Source organism: Pelodiscus sinensis, chromosome 23, assembly GCF_052426305.1.
Source record: "Pelodiscus sinensis isolate ZL-2025 chromosome 23, ASM5242630v1, whole genome shotgun sequence".
In the NCBI taxonomy this organism is placed as follows: Eukaryota; Metazoa; Chordata; order Testudines; family Trionychidae; genus Pelodiscus; species Pelodiscus sinensis.
Genome location: NC_143074.1, coordinates 15,675,449 through 15,691,822, shown reverse-complemented (window position 1 = coordinate 15,691,822; position 16,374 = coordinate 15,675,449). Strand labels below are relative to the sequence as shown.

At 43.2% G+C, this 16,374-nt stretch overlaps 1 protein-coding gene across 1 annotated transcript in view; it reads right to left on the bottom strand.

The window, feature by feature from the left end:
* Positions 1 to 15,756, bottom strand: part of CFAP77 (cilia and flagella associated protein 77) — a 127,297-nt gene extending 111,541 nt beyond the window's left edge. Inside the window, exon 1 of the mRNA XM_075905745.2 lies at positions 15,361 to 15,756. Within this exon, the coding sequence (XP_075761860.1) occupies positions 15,361 to 15,534 (174 nt within the window). The 5' untranslated portion in view covers positions 15,535 to 15,756. The remainder of the gene's footprint in view (positions 1 to 15,360) is intronic.
* Between the last annotated feature and the right edge of the window lie 618 nt (positions 15,757 to 16,374).

Here is a 16,374-nt window from a genome sequence, read left to right as displayed (position 1 = left end):
GCACAATGAAAGCAGATTTTTTTAAAAATTCCAAATTGTTCTTCACTAAATCGTCTTTAGTTCACTTTGAACATTTGCCATTCTCTCAGCTTGACAATTTGAGAAGGCACTTTTACTTTTCACTTGCCGGTTATAAGTGCTCTGCTTTTGGGTTGCAATCACAGAAGGGGAGGTTTGTTTAGAAATAAAGACTTCCACTGATATTAAAATGTATGTATAGATAAAATAAACATGGTATGGAATATATATTTCCACTCTTTTATAAATGTGGTCCAAGTTTCATTTCACGGTGTTGCTTTAAATCAATTCTTTATCAAAACAAATGTAAACAAAAAAGTTACAATGCAATGTATTTTATTTTAAAGAACCGTAAAATGTAAAGTCAAAACATCCTTGAAAATTCAGGACTTTGTCTAATTTATATAGCGTGAACAGCCAAGGTGAAAATTAAATCATTACTGCAAGATTACAAAGATTTTAGATACAATAAATAAGCATAATACCTAGCCTAATGAAATTGGCATAAAAAGGTGGTGGTTTTTGTTTGGTTGGTTAGCTGGTTTTGTTTTTTTGTTTTTTAAGAAAGCATGACACACTCACAAAACGTTGAAATAAAAAATTGGTCCCCAAGACCTTTGTAATGGCATTTGGTTTGATTTATCTTCTGTCATCTAGTACATGGAAAGATGGACAAATTATTTTCACTGTAGTAAATCCTCTAAAAATAGAGAGATGTGCTATGCCTTTCCTCTAGGAAACTAAAAATATACCTGTGTGCTTGAGAATTTGTCTTTCCTTCCCCATTGTGTAGTTCTTATTTCTTCTGGATAATGCAATTCCTTATTTGATCCTCTTCAAGTTTTGGTAGTGGGGGGGGGGGGGGGTAGGGGGTTAACTGTATGCAGAGCCTGCTTTCTTCTGGGTCTTCCAAAAGTGCTGTGGTTTGGGGTATTTTTTGTTCCAGAAGGTAGGGCTTCTACAGTGTTCTTATGAGTTTATTTTAGTGGAGTATAAGGTGTTACTCTCAAACTGCTGGGTTCTCTGCCTCTGGAGAAAGGCTTGTGAATGAGGTGGCATTACCAAGTATTTGGTGAACTAGTAGAGGGAAATACATTTAAAAAGAACCGTGAGAAACTGAGTGGTACTGGCTGTTTTTGAAGACTTTTCTCCTCAATTTAAAGGGGGTTAACTCCTTCTGAGGCTACGTCTAGACTACAGGGTTTTTTCAAAAAAAAGTGTCCTTTTTCAAAAAAAAACTTCACCTGTGTCTAGAAATTAAATCGAAAGAACACAGTTTTTTTCAACAGCGGTAAACCTCACTTTACGACGAAGAATGCCTTTCTTTTTGAAAGAGCTCTTTCGAGAAAAGGCATTTTTTGAACGCAAACAGGGCTTTTTTCGAAAGAGAGCGTCCAGATTGTTTTTTTGAAAAAAAACCTGTGGCTGTCTAGATGATCTCTTTTGAAAGAAGCTTTTTTGAAAGATTCTTTCAAAAAAGCTTCTTTCGAAAGAAGCGTGTAGTTCAGACATACCCAGAGTTTGACTTGGAATCTGAATTAATGTGAGAACACCACGAATAAAGCAAAAGCCCTGGTTTGGAATGGTTTTGGGTCCACACCGCAAACGGGTTGCTAATCTAAAAGCTTCTTCAATCTTTCAAATGGCACAGCTCATGTCTTAGGTTTGTCACAAAATGCAAAAGCTTGACACTGCTCCAAGTGCACTTAGTGGCATTACAGCTTCATTTTATGCATGGCTCCATTTTTTAGACCTTTTTTTTTCTCTTCTGGATACGTTCTGTCTTCCTAAACCACTAAAGGTTCTCATAAGAGGCAGTGTGGACATTCTCTGCTATGAGCACATAGATAATACAGTTCCACTAGTACAACAATCCAGTCTAATGGTTATTATTGTACTGTCTAACTTTAATGCTGCATCTTTAAATCAAAGTGCCTTTGAGTCTTTATTTACATTATATTACACACATAAAGAATACAAGATTTTCACCAACATAAAGGCTTTCACCTTGTAATGTCTGAGTTTATTGGTCTCACCAATTTGTACTGTTCATTCACATAAAGGATCAAAACTCTCTTTTGCTCACTCTTTTTATATACTCGACACAGTCCTTTTGGATAAGCAACTGTCCATTAAATGTGCTACTAGTAACTCACTTTTCTGTCCACTGACAAACATTTGTCAGTTTCTAGCCTGAAAACTGATGTGCCTTTTAATTATTGTGAGAAAAATGCAGCATTTTCATTTGTTAAGAATATTTATTGACTACTTTGAAATGCTCTATTCATCTCAACAGTGACCATGTTAGATGTGGAATAGCACTGAAGCACGCTGGGAGTTTATTTGGCACCCAAGAAGTTAATTTGTTTTAAATCTTAGATCAGTTCATGCTGAGAAGGGAACCCTTAGATGTCAGTGCACTGGTGAAACAAAGCTCAGAAACCAGTCAAAGGATCACTCAGTTACTCAGCCCCACATTAATATATTTATCTAATTAATTATTGAGCTATACTCTATAGATTTTTTGGAACATACTTTTTAAAACATAATGTTGGCCTTAGATGGCAATAATATAATCATAATATTTAGGACTCAAAGTGCTGCACAAACACTAATTAATCCTCCGTGTCCCTTAGTGGTGGGTACAGAAGGCACCACATGCAGAGAATTTGGGTAAATAGAATAATTAACATCAAATAAACAAAGAATTTGGGCTAAACCCTGCTCACTCCTCTTATGTGTAGTCTCATTCAGATCAGTAGGAATGCTCACATGAATAAGGCAAGCTAAGATTTATCCCCTTAAGATGTTTTGAACAGGAGAGTTCTTGGTTCTGAATAATTGAGTCAATACAGGAATTGGAAAAGAGAACAATAATTCAAACAACCAAACAGATAATTAAAGGGAAGGTACTTAGAGTGCCTATGGATTCCAGATCATGGTGGATGAGCAATCGTCATGATCACATTTGGCCCTCTCACTGGCAGCCTCCACAGAGAGGTTAAAGGCTGAATGGTCTCTGTGCACTTGAATGGGCAAGGGCACTCAAAAAAACTAACAATGTTAGCAACTATTAAGAAATGGATAGATAATACGATAAAAATATCATAATGCCCTATATAAATCCCCAGTATGTCCTTGAATACTGCACAAATTTCCACTTGCCCCATCTTAAAAACATATATTAAAATTAGAAAAGGTGCAGAGAAGGATAACACAAATGATTAGGGGTATGGAACGGCTTCCATATTAGAAATTTAAAAGATTGAGACTCTTCTGCCTGTAAAAAAGACAGCTAAAAAGGGAAATGAGAGACATCCATAAAATCATGAATGGTTTGGAGAAAGTGAGCATGGACATGTTATTTATCCCTTCACAGAACACAAGAACCAGGGATCCCCCAATTAATTTAACAGGCAGCAAGGTTAACACAACCATCAGGAAGTAAATTTGCACATAACGCACAGTCAGTGTGCTGAACTTGTCACTATGGGATACGTGTAAAGGTTGAGAGTGTAACTAGATTTAAAAAAAGAACTAGGTAAATTTATGACAGACAGATCCCTCAGTGGCTATTAGCCAAGATGGTCAGAGACACAACCCTATGCTTTGGGTATCCCCAAACCTCTGACTTCCAGAAACTGCAACAGGACAATGGGATGGATCCCTGGATAATTGCCCCATTCTCTTCTTTCCTCCTAAAGCACCTGGCATTGGCCACTGTGAGAAAATAGGGTTCTGGGCTAGACGGACCATTGGTCTGACCCAGTGTGGCCATTCTTCTGTTCTTTTGTTACTATGTTAACTATCATTCACTCCTAAATAGACCCTCCACGTCAAGGGGAAGGCATGTATATGAGGTACTGTGTAGAATATTGAATGATAGCTACATATGCTATATCCGTTCAGTGGCTAGACTAATAATTGTACTATATGTCAATCTGTCACCTTTCACAAAAACACTACATGCCAATAATTTTTAACATGTATATGAACATTCATGTGCTGTGTTAACATTTAGGAACAGGTTGGTAAAATTCAGTAGTGGCAATCCTTCTCAAAAGGAAGCCCTTCTTTTGGTAACTTTGGGTATGTCTAGACTACATGGTTCCGTCGACAGAGCCATGTAGATGAGTTTACTAGACATAGGAAAATGAAGCAGCAATTTAAATAATCGCTGCTTCATTTACATCAAAATGGCCACTGCGCTGTGCCGATCAGCTGTTTGGTGGCACAGGGGGTAGTCTGAACGCACCGCAGTCGACAAGGGAAGCCTACGTGAGTGAAAATTGCAGGATTCTACCCTAGGGTAGTATGAGGCGAGGAGGAGGAGGGATCTGGTTATTTTACCAGTTGCTAACAATATTGTTTTATAATTTTTGTCAATGCACCCAGACATAATTATGAAGACATTTCTAAAATAAATGATAGTGTGAAAGTGTAGGGTGATTGTTCCTGCCAAGAAAATGGTGAGAAACCAAGTGGCCAAAGTTTAAGCAGAGAATCTTGGCTCTGTAGCACTGGATCATACCAAGAAAAAGGATATTGGTGAGACTGATTTGCAGTTGCAATTTCACCTTGGTACATGGGTATAAGTGTGCAGTGTGTGCTTATGAAAAGAGGATGACTAGGAAAGAGAGTTGAAGATGTGAAATCAGATTTAACAATAGGTACAATAAATTAATCCACAGCTGTGACATGCAAAAATATGATGATGCTGTGATGCTAAAAGAGGCCCAACCTACAAATAAAGGTGGGCAACCCAACAATAACTCACTGGTGTGCTTTCAGAATAGCCTTAATTACTGTATGTTCCAAGCTGAAATAGCCTTTCTCTCCTATCACCCATATTATAGCTAATGTCTTTCCTTAACTTAGTTTCCTGGATTTCTGCAAGGTGTACTGTAACTTTAACTTGATATAATATGGCTATTCTTTCTTGTGCTCCACCTTCTTATCCCTTATGCCCCTGCAATTACTTCCTGAAATGAATTTCCATATTACCTTGGTCTGTAACAACTCAAACTGTTTAGGAGTGTCTGACAGCAATTTGAGTGAGGCTTTTTGAAAAAACAAATCTGAATGGCATCTTGGGAAAGGGTTCCAGGCTATTAGATACCTACATAGCAGGTGGAGTCCTGCTGAAAGATTGTGGAGTGATGACCCTGAAAACTGAAGTACTAACTCTGGGCATCCATAGAACTACAGAGCAAGGGCAACAACAGAGCTAGTTTTACCCACCCTAACTTACCTTGACTTGGGAGGAATGTAAGTTCAGTCTCCCTGGCCTACTTAAACCATTATTTCTCTGGTGTGACTACAGGAGTAATAGTGATGGGATCAGCATTGTCATCTGTCATGATTTTATCAGGAGTTTCATCATGTTTTTAAAGTCTCAGCAGATGTAAGTTATTGCCTGAGTATCCAAGCTTTCAATTTTGGTCGAAAGGCAGTTTCTAGCCTTTATGGCTATGGATGAAAGTTCGAAAATGTGATCTCTTAAGTAGGGAAGTAAACCGGTTACCCTTGCCAGGTCATGCTTACCAGTTAACCAGGAGCTGGCCCAGACAGAGCAACCCCCCACCCGCCCCGCAGGTGAGGAGCTGCTCCAGCACAGCCAGGCCTGTCGCATTGTGCCACGGGCAAGGGCACTCCTGCTTGGCCAAGCCAAACATGCCATGCCACAGGTGGGGGACTGCTCTAGTGTGGGGAGGCTGACTCAGGATGCTGGAACACTAAGGGTTGGCAAACCTCTGGTGTTTTTGTGGTGGGGAAGCCTGAGCTCTGGTACTCCAGTAGGATATCTATACACAGCAGAATTATTTCAGAATAACTGATGTTATTTCATAATAACAAAATGCGTGTCTACACAGCAAGCCATTACTTCAAAATAATGTCGAGATGGAGACTTCTTACTCCAACTCCTGTAACCCCCATTTCACGAGGAGTAAGGGAAGTCAAAGAGAGAGTGTTCTTCGACTCCCTGTTGTGTAGACAGCACCAAAAGCCGAATTAAACTATTTCGAGTTCAGCTACGCAACTGACGTAGCTGAAGTTATATATCTTCATTTGACTTTTGCTCTGCTGTGTAGATGTGCCCATAGACCTGCCCACTCACAGAATGCAGCATATTTAGGCATTTTTAAATGAGTCCTGTCAACATTAGTATAGTAGGCCACAGCAACACAGAGCTCCTGTGTGGTAACTCTGACTCTTTCCCTCTTTGTTTTCCAAGCCGTGGGTGGCTGACACTGAAGTAACCTTTTTTTCAAATGGCACCTGGCTTTTCTAGGAGGCTTAATGGAGGTGAATTACTATGAATCACATTCATAGCTAGTGTAGTAAAATTTGGGGCTTTGTTTCTTGAAAGTTTCCCATAAGTGGTTTACAAGTAAGCACATGCTTTGATATCATGGGTCATAATGTGATTTCTATATAGTACATTTCATTCTCTTGGTCCCTCTCAAATTACATACTGGTAGCCCAATATTTTTGGACTGTAACCTTTATATGCTTAGCCAATGTAAGACCTGATCTTGCAAGATGCTCTATAATAACAACTCCCAGGATCAGCTTTAGAGCTTTGACTGAAGGAACGCTGGCCAGGATACCGCGATTATAATCCACTCTTTTAAAAAAGTGCTAAAGGATCCTCATTTTCCTCCTGCAGCGATATCAGAGACACAGACAGAGAACACTGTTTTAAAACGTCTCATGCCAAAGCTCGTTCCTTTATCGGTTCTGGAATCCCATCGCCGTGCTCTCTGCAGTGACAGAGCCAGGCATAAACACAGGCCCTGGAGCGAGAGCTGAACAAATGACCTCTTGGAGGAGCCATGAGAACATTATCAACTGAGCGATAGTGACACATGTAACTCAAAGCTCAATTCTGTAGTTCTTAAATTGACTTCAGAGAAGGCTTGGTCTCTATAATAATGTTGAGTACTAGGTAACAAATGCATATCAGTTATGATATGAAATACATACTTGGCAGGATTATCCCCATTTATAATTTTTGTAAACATATAATTTATCAAGCAGGTTGGCCGTTTATATCTGTTTTCATGTAAAGCATGTGTATAAGTTGTGAGACGGGCTTTTACTCGGTTCACTCTAGCTACTCCTTGACTGAGCACCTTAGCTCTCAACTAAATTCATAATTCTTTAACCCTTTTTTAATGAAAGGGGAAATATTATCTCACTTTAGTTATAGAAAAATCACAGTGATCTGTTAACATCTGTCCTTATAAAAATCCTTCTAAAATTTTAGTTGGGGAGGGAGGATGAATCTAGTACAATCTTGTTCCAGGCAAACTCTAATTACAATAAAAAAAATTGTCATTTGATGACATAACTGAAGGATCCAGTGAGTTAATAGCCTTCATCTTTTCAGATTATAAAATGAAGTTACTTTTGAGATACAAGCAAAAAACCAAAACTACTTATTTCTGTGTATTCCCATGATAAAATCACCAAAAAAAGTGAAGTGCTGAAAGCCTGGAAGTTTCTCTGTCATGTTTAAAACTCTGAATTTTTAATGGCTAAACTATAAATCCCATGGAATTGGGGTAGGGGAAATTATAAAAAAGGGAAATAAAAACCTCAGGAGCTAACTCCAGTGATAAAATCTGAACTCATAGGTGTGAATGGCACCAGTATACTGTAGTAAAATGAGGACATTAAGCAGGAGATGCTGCCCCCAAGAGGAGAGAGGAAAAAAACACAGACACAGTCAAACAGCTCCTTGCTGTTTGCCTCAGTGCTGCTGACTACAGAAAGGCTTGGCATTGACTGAGATAGACCTTGCTTTTCCTCTTCATCCTCTAACAAGACACAATCACAGCCCCACAGTACTGCAGGGAGGAACACTAATAGGTCAGCATTTTTTTCCAGCCCTTGGCTGCAGGCTGGGAGTCTAGGAGTTGGTTGATCCTTGAGGCTATTCTGCTAGTGCCATCAAGAGGACAAAAGCTGTAATTCAAGCAGCTGCCAGGGGAAAAGCAAATTAGTTACTCTGTCATACCTACAAAACTGAGGTCTGCTGATCTTATCATGTGCAGGGCCCCATAGTTCCAGAAAGATTGCAGGGAATAAATGAGGCTTCGAGCCCTAGTCCTGAAGTGTGCATGGGCATTTGGTGGTGAGTGGTTTCCTTCAGTTCTGCATCCTCTGCCAAAGGGAAGATAGAGCCAGTGAATTGCTGGCAGCATCATCCCCTCAAAAGCAGGGTCCCAAAGCTGTTGCTGTTTGCTTATGCTTATGACAAGCCCTTGCTCTCTCCACTTTCATGATAATTACACTTAACTTCCATTTAAATTGCATGCAAAAATAGGAGGAAGAATGGAATTACTTTTTTTAAAGGCACAACAATAATACAGTGTCCACAAAAATGCTGAAAGTCTCGGAATGCTCAAAAAGTCATGCTTTGGTGATTTCTGTGCCCAAGCAGAACTTTACCAACATGAATATGACTGAACAAAAAGGTTACAGAAAAAGGTTACAGAAAAAGGTTACTCTGAAATGTCTTACTCAAAAGAAGGGACATACAAAAAGGTTTACAACCTGCTCAGATCTGACAGTGATGAATGTGTATAAATGTACACAAATGTATATTTAGCAAGATATTTGTTCTTCAGCAGAAGCATGAAAGGAATTTAAAACCGACCAAATACTTGATGGATGAAAACACACACACACACCATTTTGATGGATGAAAACACACACACACACACACACACACACACCATTTTGATGGATGAAAACACACACACACACACCATTTTTAATTATTTCAAATTGGAGTGAATTTAGTAACCAGGAAAGCAAGAGCCTAATTCTTCACACATATCCTGCCAGAGCATCCCTTGTTACTAGGTGTTTGATAAATAACTACCAAATCCAGTGTCTGCATCTTAGTAGTGTGTGATGTCTGTCACTCCGGGTGCATCTACACTGCACCGTTATTTCGAAATAACAATGTGAACATCTACACAGCCATTCCATTATTTCGAAATAATTTCAAAATAATGGACAGCTTATTCCTAAATCTGTAAACCTCATTCTATGAGAAATAACACCTATTCTGAAATAGCTATTTTGAAATAAAGCATGTGTACATGGTCCACTTTTGCTATTTCAAAATAACCCCTCACCAGGGCCATTCTACGTTATTCCTCCGCAGTGCCTCCTGGGGCTCTAAATCAAGAGAGCATGTCTACATTAGGGAAGCCAGCCTCACACTAATTTTGAGGCTTCCCAGCAGAGTAGACATGCTATTTCAAAATAAGCTATTTCAGAATAACTATTCCGGAATAGTTTACTTCAAAATAAACATGCAGTGTAGACATACCCTCCCTGAGCTACATCCCAGGAGTGTTGCCAGCACCCATTGTTATTCCAGTTCTGGTCTTGTGAGCATGCCAGCCATGCGCAACATTGTGGTAACTTATGTGGATATGTAAATAAGATGTAATCAGCAACTCATTTTTCACTTGTAACTAGAGAAAAGCTGAGCTTTTAGAGTGCTCTGCTATGGAAATTTAATTTAGGCCCATTTCCACTTCTGACATAGATGGGGATGTGAAAGGCTATGTCCATTGTATTGTTCACAACTTCTCTCCACCAGCACATTCTTACCTTACAAGCCCCAGATTAAGACATTTCAACACTGTTTGATATTTACTGCGGGATTCCTATCTCCACTGTCCCACAAGCCCTGAACAGCTGCAACCTTGCCAAGTTTCCATTTTCTAACACCTCCCACTCCCAAATGATTATTCCTCCCCTGAAATCCTTTTCTTGCTATCATTGGCAAAGTTAAATTGCTTTTTAAATGAACAATCTCTCTCTTTTTACAGCTGCTCTAAAGAGATGCCTGAGGCACAGTGTATGATCTGACCATTGAGACAAGCTTTGTGATGTCCTTCTGGCTTATTTCTATTTTAAGGTACAGGGGAGGGAGGGGCCCAAAGCACAAATTATGTATGTACAAGTGTACTGAAATTCAGCCAATTCTACAATGGAAGATAAATAACACACACACACAACACAAGGCACAAAAATAAGGCGAAATAATACTTTGCCCAAGGACATTGGGATTTTTAGTGCCCACACAGAACCTCCATTTCTAAGGTCTAGTCTGAAAGGCACCTATACAGTACACTGCATGAAGCTCAATTTACTCACCTCAGGAAAATATAAGATGAGCTGATATGGCCAATAAATCGGGGGGTAGAGAGGAGAGGGTCTCAGAAGTTGTGTTAGCTCTAGTGCTCTGGCTAAAATTTCAGTTAGGCCTTAGAGCTGGCTAAGCTAAATCCATCCTAATTTACAACTGGATGCAGGATTCTTCTTCATCTCTTGCTCTCCATTACTGTTCAGTGTCGCAAGGTTCTGATAAAACAGAAACCACATCCAGCACTAGGGGTGTTAGTGAGTAGTTGACTACCTGATAAGCACTGGGTAGTCAACTGGAGTATAGACTACTAGCTTCTCCTTCCTTTGCCCCCTCTATGAGAGGCAGCAAGGGGGGCAGGAACAGGAGCTGGTGCTGGGGGGAGCCAGCTTAAAAGCCAGTTCACCACAGCTTCATCTCCTGGTGCCACCTGCCTCTCCCTGACATTGCCTCTACCAGAGGCAGCAGAGGGGGGATAGCGGAGGCTGCTGAGAAGCAGCCTCTACCCGTGGCAGGCCAAGGCTTGACATGGGCAGAGGCTGCTCCAGCAGCAGCCCCTGTCCGCAAGGGTTCTAGTGGGAAGCAGGGCTCCTGTGCAGACAGGGACCGCTGCTGCCAAGCAGTCCTGTTCATATCGGACCAGGCTGGTCACGCATGGGGGCTGCTCCGGCAGCAGCCCTGGCCACGGCAAACAGAAGCTGTTCTGGCAGCAGTCCGAAGCAGTCCCTGTTCACGACAGACAGAGGCTGCTGCACTCAGAGCGAGCCAGGACTGAGCAGTCCTGGCTTGTGCTGGTCCAGAATGCTGCACTTCTGCATTTTAAATGTAGTAAGAGCCCAGCCGCTCTTACTACATTTAAAATGCAGAGCCGCAGCTCTTACTACATTTAAAATGGGTGGCTTGCAGAGCCTGTATGAGATGGCTCCTGGAGCTGCGCCCACTGCGGCTCTGCACAGCAGCCCTTACTGACTAATCATGTACTTGATACAAAGCGTATCAACTACACGATTAGCCTGATAACCGCAATTTAACATCCTTATCCAGCACCTGCTTTTCAGTAACCAGTGATCTCTGTCTGTCCCTTAACTACCTTCCATCAGCGTTGAGGCTTAGTTAATACTAGCAGACTTACCTGGTGTTGCCTAAGTCCTTCAGGGCAGGAGATGGCAGTGTAGGGTTGCAGGATTCAGGGCAGGGCCTTGGCGATGGGGGGCGGGCAGTGCAGGAGGCTGGGGGTTGGAAGGTGAGGAGGGGCTCAGGGCAGGGATTCCATCAGGCATGGGCCTTTTCTCTCCCCTTAGCCCTCTCCCCAGCTAACCAGAGCATTTTCTGTCCTCCCAGATCCTCTCTCTGGCTCCCAGGGGCAATTTCTCGCCCTCCCCCCATCCTCCAGCAGGGACATTTTCTCTCCCCCAGCTCCTGCCCAGCCATCAGGGGCCTTCCCCTCATTGCTGTGGTCATGCGCCAGGAGAGGGAGAAAGGGATTGGGGTAGGGGGGCTACTTACCAGGTGTGCTCGCAGGCAAGATAGTGGAGTACACCTGCCCCAGTGGACACTCTCTCAGGACAGCTCTCCCCTATGGGCTCGCTGCCCACAGATGCCACTCTGTATTCTGTCCCTCCAAACACTCGCCCCTCCCTTTACATCACATGTCATGGAAAACAGTCCCTTTCCTGGGGCTTTTGGTTGTCCTGCTAAATGAAGTTAAGTTCCAACCCGATCTCCAAGCCACCTTGTTTCATGCCAATTCCACAAGCCAAATACACAGGGAAGGGTTAGAACTTAACTTCATTTACAAGACTGATTCTTATCAGAACGGAATGAACAGAGCTATGGGCTGGCTCCTACACTCTCTTCCACATCCTAATGACTTAACCAAAAAACAAACAATAGAGGTGCTAATTGTTCTTATCAGCCTCTTGTAACTACTTGAACAATCTATTCATTGTCTTTTTTTCTCCTTTTTTTCCTCCTCCCCCGCCCCCTTTCCCTTATTTATTCTTAGATCTGTACTTTTCATACTCCAGTCATCTGGAGAAGTGAGTTATGCCCATGAAAGCTCATGGTGCCATCTACATGTTTTGTTAGTCTTTAAGGTGCTACTAGACTATTTGTTGTCTTTTAAGTTTTTCTAGTTACAGACAAACTTGGCTACCCCTCTGAAGTATTTGTCCCTTGAACAAATGGACTTTCAAACAGACACACTACACTGACAGATGCACTCTAAAATGTATCTATAATGTATCTGCATAGGCGTGCGCAGGGGGGTATGCCGGATATGCCCAGGCACACCCTAATGTCTCAAAAAAAAAGTGGCTTTGCATTTTAATTTAATCGCATGATATGCTCTTTTAAGTAAAGTTTAGTTGTTAATTTTAAAAAAAAGTTTAGTTAAGTTTTAGTTTCTTTAGTTTGTTTGATTAATAAAAATAATGTCCTTTATGGTTGAGTATTCAATAAATGTTCGCCTTTAAAAAAAAAATTCCCTGGGTGCACACCCTAATGAAATGTGCTGCGCACGCCTATGTGTATCTGTAAAATGCTTTGAGATCTTGAGATGAAAGTTGGAATAGAAAACCAAACTATTATTGCTTAACTATTTTTGGACCACTACGCTCTTCCCTGCTTATTAATGAAAAAGACACTAATCTCCTTAAGAGAGGTAATATTTTCTGACACTACTATATCTATATGGAGATTTTTTTTAATCTCCCTCAATCCCATTTTTTCATTTTGAAAAATTTTACCAATTTTGGTAGCCTGGGATCAGTATTGGCTCCCTTTGCCCTTGCCCATAGAACTATTTCCCCCTTATTTTGGCTAGTGCATGATCTCTGTAACCCATTTTCTCTGTAGCTTAGTATGAACGTCAGGTGTTTGTTTTATTAATATTCTTGTAATTGTTATTCAGCTCCTCTGCCTGGAGAGCTTATTTTCAGAGATCACTTTTTCAGCATTAGAAAGCAGGGGAAACCATTGCATGATATAAATGTATTCAATGCTGCTCTCTAGCGTTTAAAACAGAATCTGCGAGCACTGCTCTTCTATTCAATGCTTACAAACTTGCTGTCACTGTTCAATCACCTTACTATGTTAAAAAATCAAGGTGTCTCTTTTATTACAATCATATAATAAATTTCCCTTGCTACTACATAGCATTTATTTTCCCTTTTTTGCGGGGAGAGGAAGAGGTTGGTTGTGGGGTTCTGGACCATTTTCTGCTGAGCAGGGACTCCTGAGTGGTACAGAAGCTCCATGGAGCCTTCCCTCTAGGGTAGGCATGTCCAAAGTCCGGCCCGCGGGCCAATTGTGGCCCGTGTTCCGGTTTAATACGGTCCCCCAGGTAATTTGGCAATATCTATCTTTTATGGCCCCCAACGAAGCCATATGTATTGAGATGAATACATTGTAAAATCTCAGTTAATGTCAGTTGGTCTAAATCAGTTATAAATATATTTGGACACAACATGTATACTTGGTGTTATGTTCCTGTTCATATTTTTTGAACTTAAAAGTTGACAGACAACCTTTATTACCAATAATATGTAATGTACTTTACAATGTTCCTGACATATATTTCAGCTTCCTGGATTTTTTTTTTCATCTGGCCTTCAGATATGAAAGGCAGAGTGATTTAACACCTGTTTAGATTTGTCATCCATGTGACGAAATGAAAAGTATGCCGTTTGCAATAAACTTTGCATAAAATAGTTAATTTTCATTTAATTTTAATGGTTCAAAGAATGTCAGGCAAAATGGTCGGCCCTCACGCATGTTCACTTCATCAAATCTGGCCCTCTTTGAAAAAAGTTTGGACACCCCTGCTCTAGGGCTATGTCTATACTGTAGCCTTCTTGCTGAAAAGCATATGCAAATGAAGTGCGGCGATATTCCACGCTGCACTTCATTTGCATATGCTTTTCCGCAAGAAGGCTACAGTATAGAAGTAGCCTAGAAGTGGAAGTTCAGGAACTAGCTCTCTTTTCCCCTGAGAGACTCAGAGGCTCTTTCTTCTCCCTGGAGGACATGGATGGAGTATCTTCCAAGGCAGTTGGCACCCAAGTACCTCACCTTGAAAACAAGTTGAGCACCAGGCTCTCCCCAGAAGTGTGAAATCTACAGGGAGAGGGATTGCTTAAGGCTATGTCTACACTACAGGGTTTTACTGGGATAGCATAAGTATCCCAGAAAAACTCTGCCGCGTCCAGGGAACACGTTTGCTCTTCCGCTTTTTTTTGCAGAAGAGCAGACGCACTCTTTCGGAAGCTCTGTCTTCCTCCTCCTCCCACGAGGAAGAAGGGCTCTACCAAAAGAGGAGGCGTTTCCAAAATTTGGCCCACTGTAGACGGGCCAAATTTAGGAAAAGCCTCTTCCGAAAAAACTATCCAAAAAAGGTACACAAATTGTGGGGTGCAATTTGCATACTTTTTCCCGATACATCAGTGTAGTGTACACATAGCCTTAGGATGGAGGATAGAGTGAGGAAGGTCCTGGAAGGCTCTGTGCTGGGGGAGGGTTGTATCTGTAGGCTCCTAATACTGGTTGCCTCTCTCTCTAGGTATGAATGCAGTCTGGGATATTTGGGGTAGGCATTCCCCCAGCTAGAAGGGTCTCCCTCCCCTGGACTAGGGTATGTCTGTGGGGACTCTCTGTGGTAGGGGGTGCTCTCCATCTTGTCTCTGAGTGGGTTCTGGAACATGCTGTTCCAGGGAAGGTGGGTATTTGGAGAATGGGTCCCCCTGTGCCCAGATCGGGGCTGTGTGGGGGGATCTCTCCCAAGGTGCCCCTTGCCTTGACTATGAGCGGGTTCTGCCCTGTGCTGTGAGGGGGGAAAGGGAGTTAGACTAGGAGATTCTCCCACTAGGGAAGGGGCTCCCTCTGCCCTAGTGGGGGGGGGGAGTCTCTGGGGATCTTTCCTAGGAGTTGTCCCTCACGTTGGCAATGAGCAGGTTCTGCCCCATGCTGTGCAGGGGAAGGGTATTTGGACTAAGGGGCTCCCCCCGCTGGTGGAGGGATTCCATCTGTCCAGATGGGGGCTGTGTACGGGGATCTCTCCGTGGCGATGAGCGGGTTCTGCCCCGTGCTGTGCAGGGGAAGGAGGGTGTTTGACTCGGGGGTTCCCCCAGTTGGGGGGTTCCCCTTCTGCCCGGGCGGGGGTCTCTGCTCACCTTGGCGATGAGCGGGTTCTGCACCATGCTGTCTCGGGCCACCCCCAGCCGCTCGTTCTCGCTGCCCGGCTGCACTTCGGCCAGGGTCATGGGCCGCCGCGGCGGGGGGCAGATCTGGCTGGCGCTGCGGTGCCGGCGGGGGAGCTCCTTGGGGCCGCGGGGGGCCGCCGCCATGGCCGCGGGTCCCGCTGGGGAACGAGGTGCCACTGGACCACACCAGGCGGACCGGGGGGGGGGGATGAGCTTCGGGAGCGGGAAAGCGGACACTCCCCCTCCTGCGGCAGGGGCACCCCTGCGAGCGCAGGGAAAGAAGCGATGCCGAACCTCTGGCCTTGACACGCACCTTACCGGGGCACAGCTCTGGGGGGGCCCATAGGGACCCCTGAGTGGGGACACCCCTCCGGACGGATGGAGCGGCCCGTTGCCATGGCAACGAAGGACGCTAACAGGCTCAGGGGGTAGACTAACCAAGGGCTTGGGGCGGGGAGACTTGCTAAGGTGCCGAAGGCGGTCCCGGGCGCTAGCCCGCCCCGCCCCCCTCCTCCAGCGAGCTCTCCCCGCTCCTGCTGCAGGGCTGGATGTTACTCCTCATTCCACTACCTAGTTCGTGCTCCAGCAGCAGATGGAGGGGAGGCACAAAAGTAACAATTTGCTTCCCCCATGCAGAGCTCAACAGGCTGCCTTAGCTCAACGTTACAAGGGCCAATGCCTTGGAAATGCAATGTCAACCTAACTAACGGGGAGGGGAAATGTATCAGCTGGCAGTAGCTGGACTCTGTAATACCCCCATCCCCAGCCAGGGGTATTTTTATGTGTCTCTTTTTTCAGTGCTTCCCTCCACCCACCGCTCCCACGTGAATACGTCAATCACTTCTCTATGGGAAACTGATTCATCCCAACCTGACAATACAAAGTGCTAATAGAGTGACAAAATGGGCGAGGTAATATCTTTCCAGCAAGTTTGTCTCTCACCACTAGAAGTTGGACTAGTAGTGTTTCTCAACCAGTGGGAGG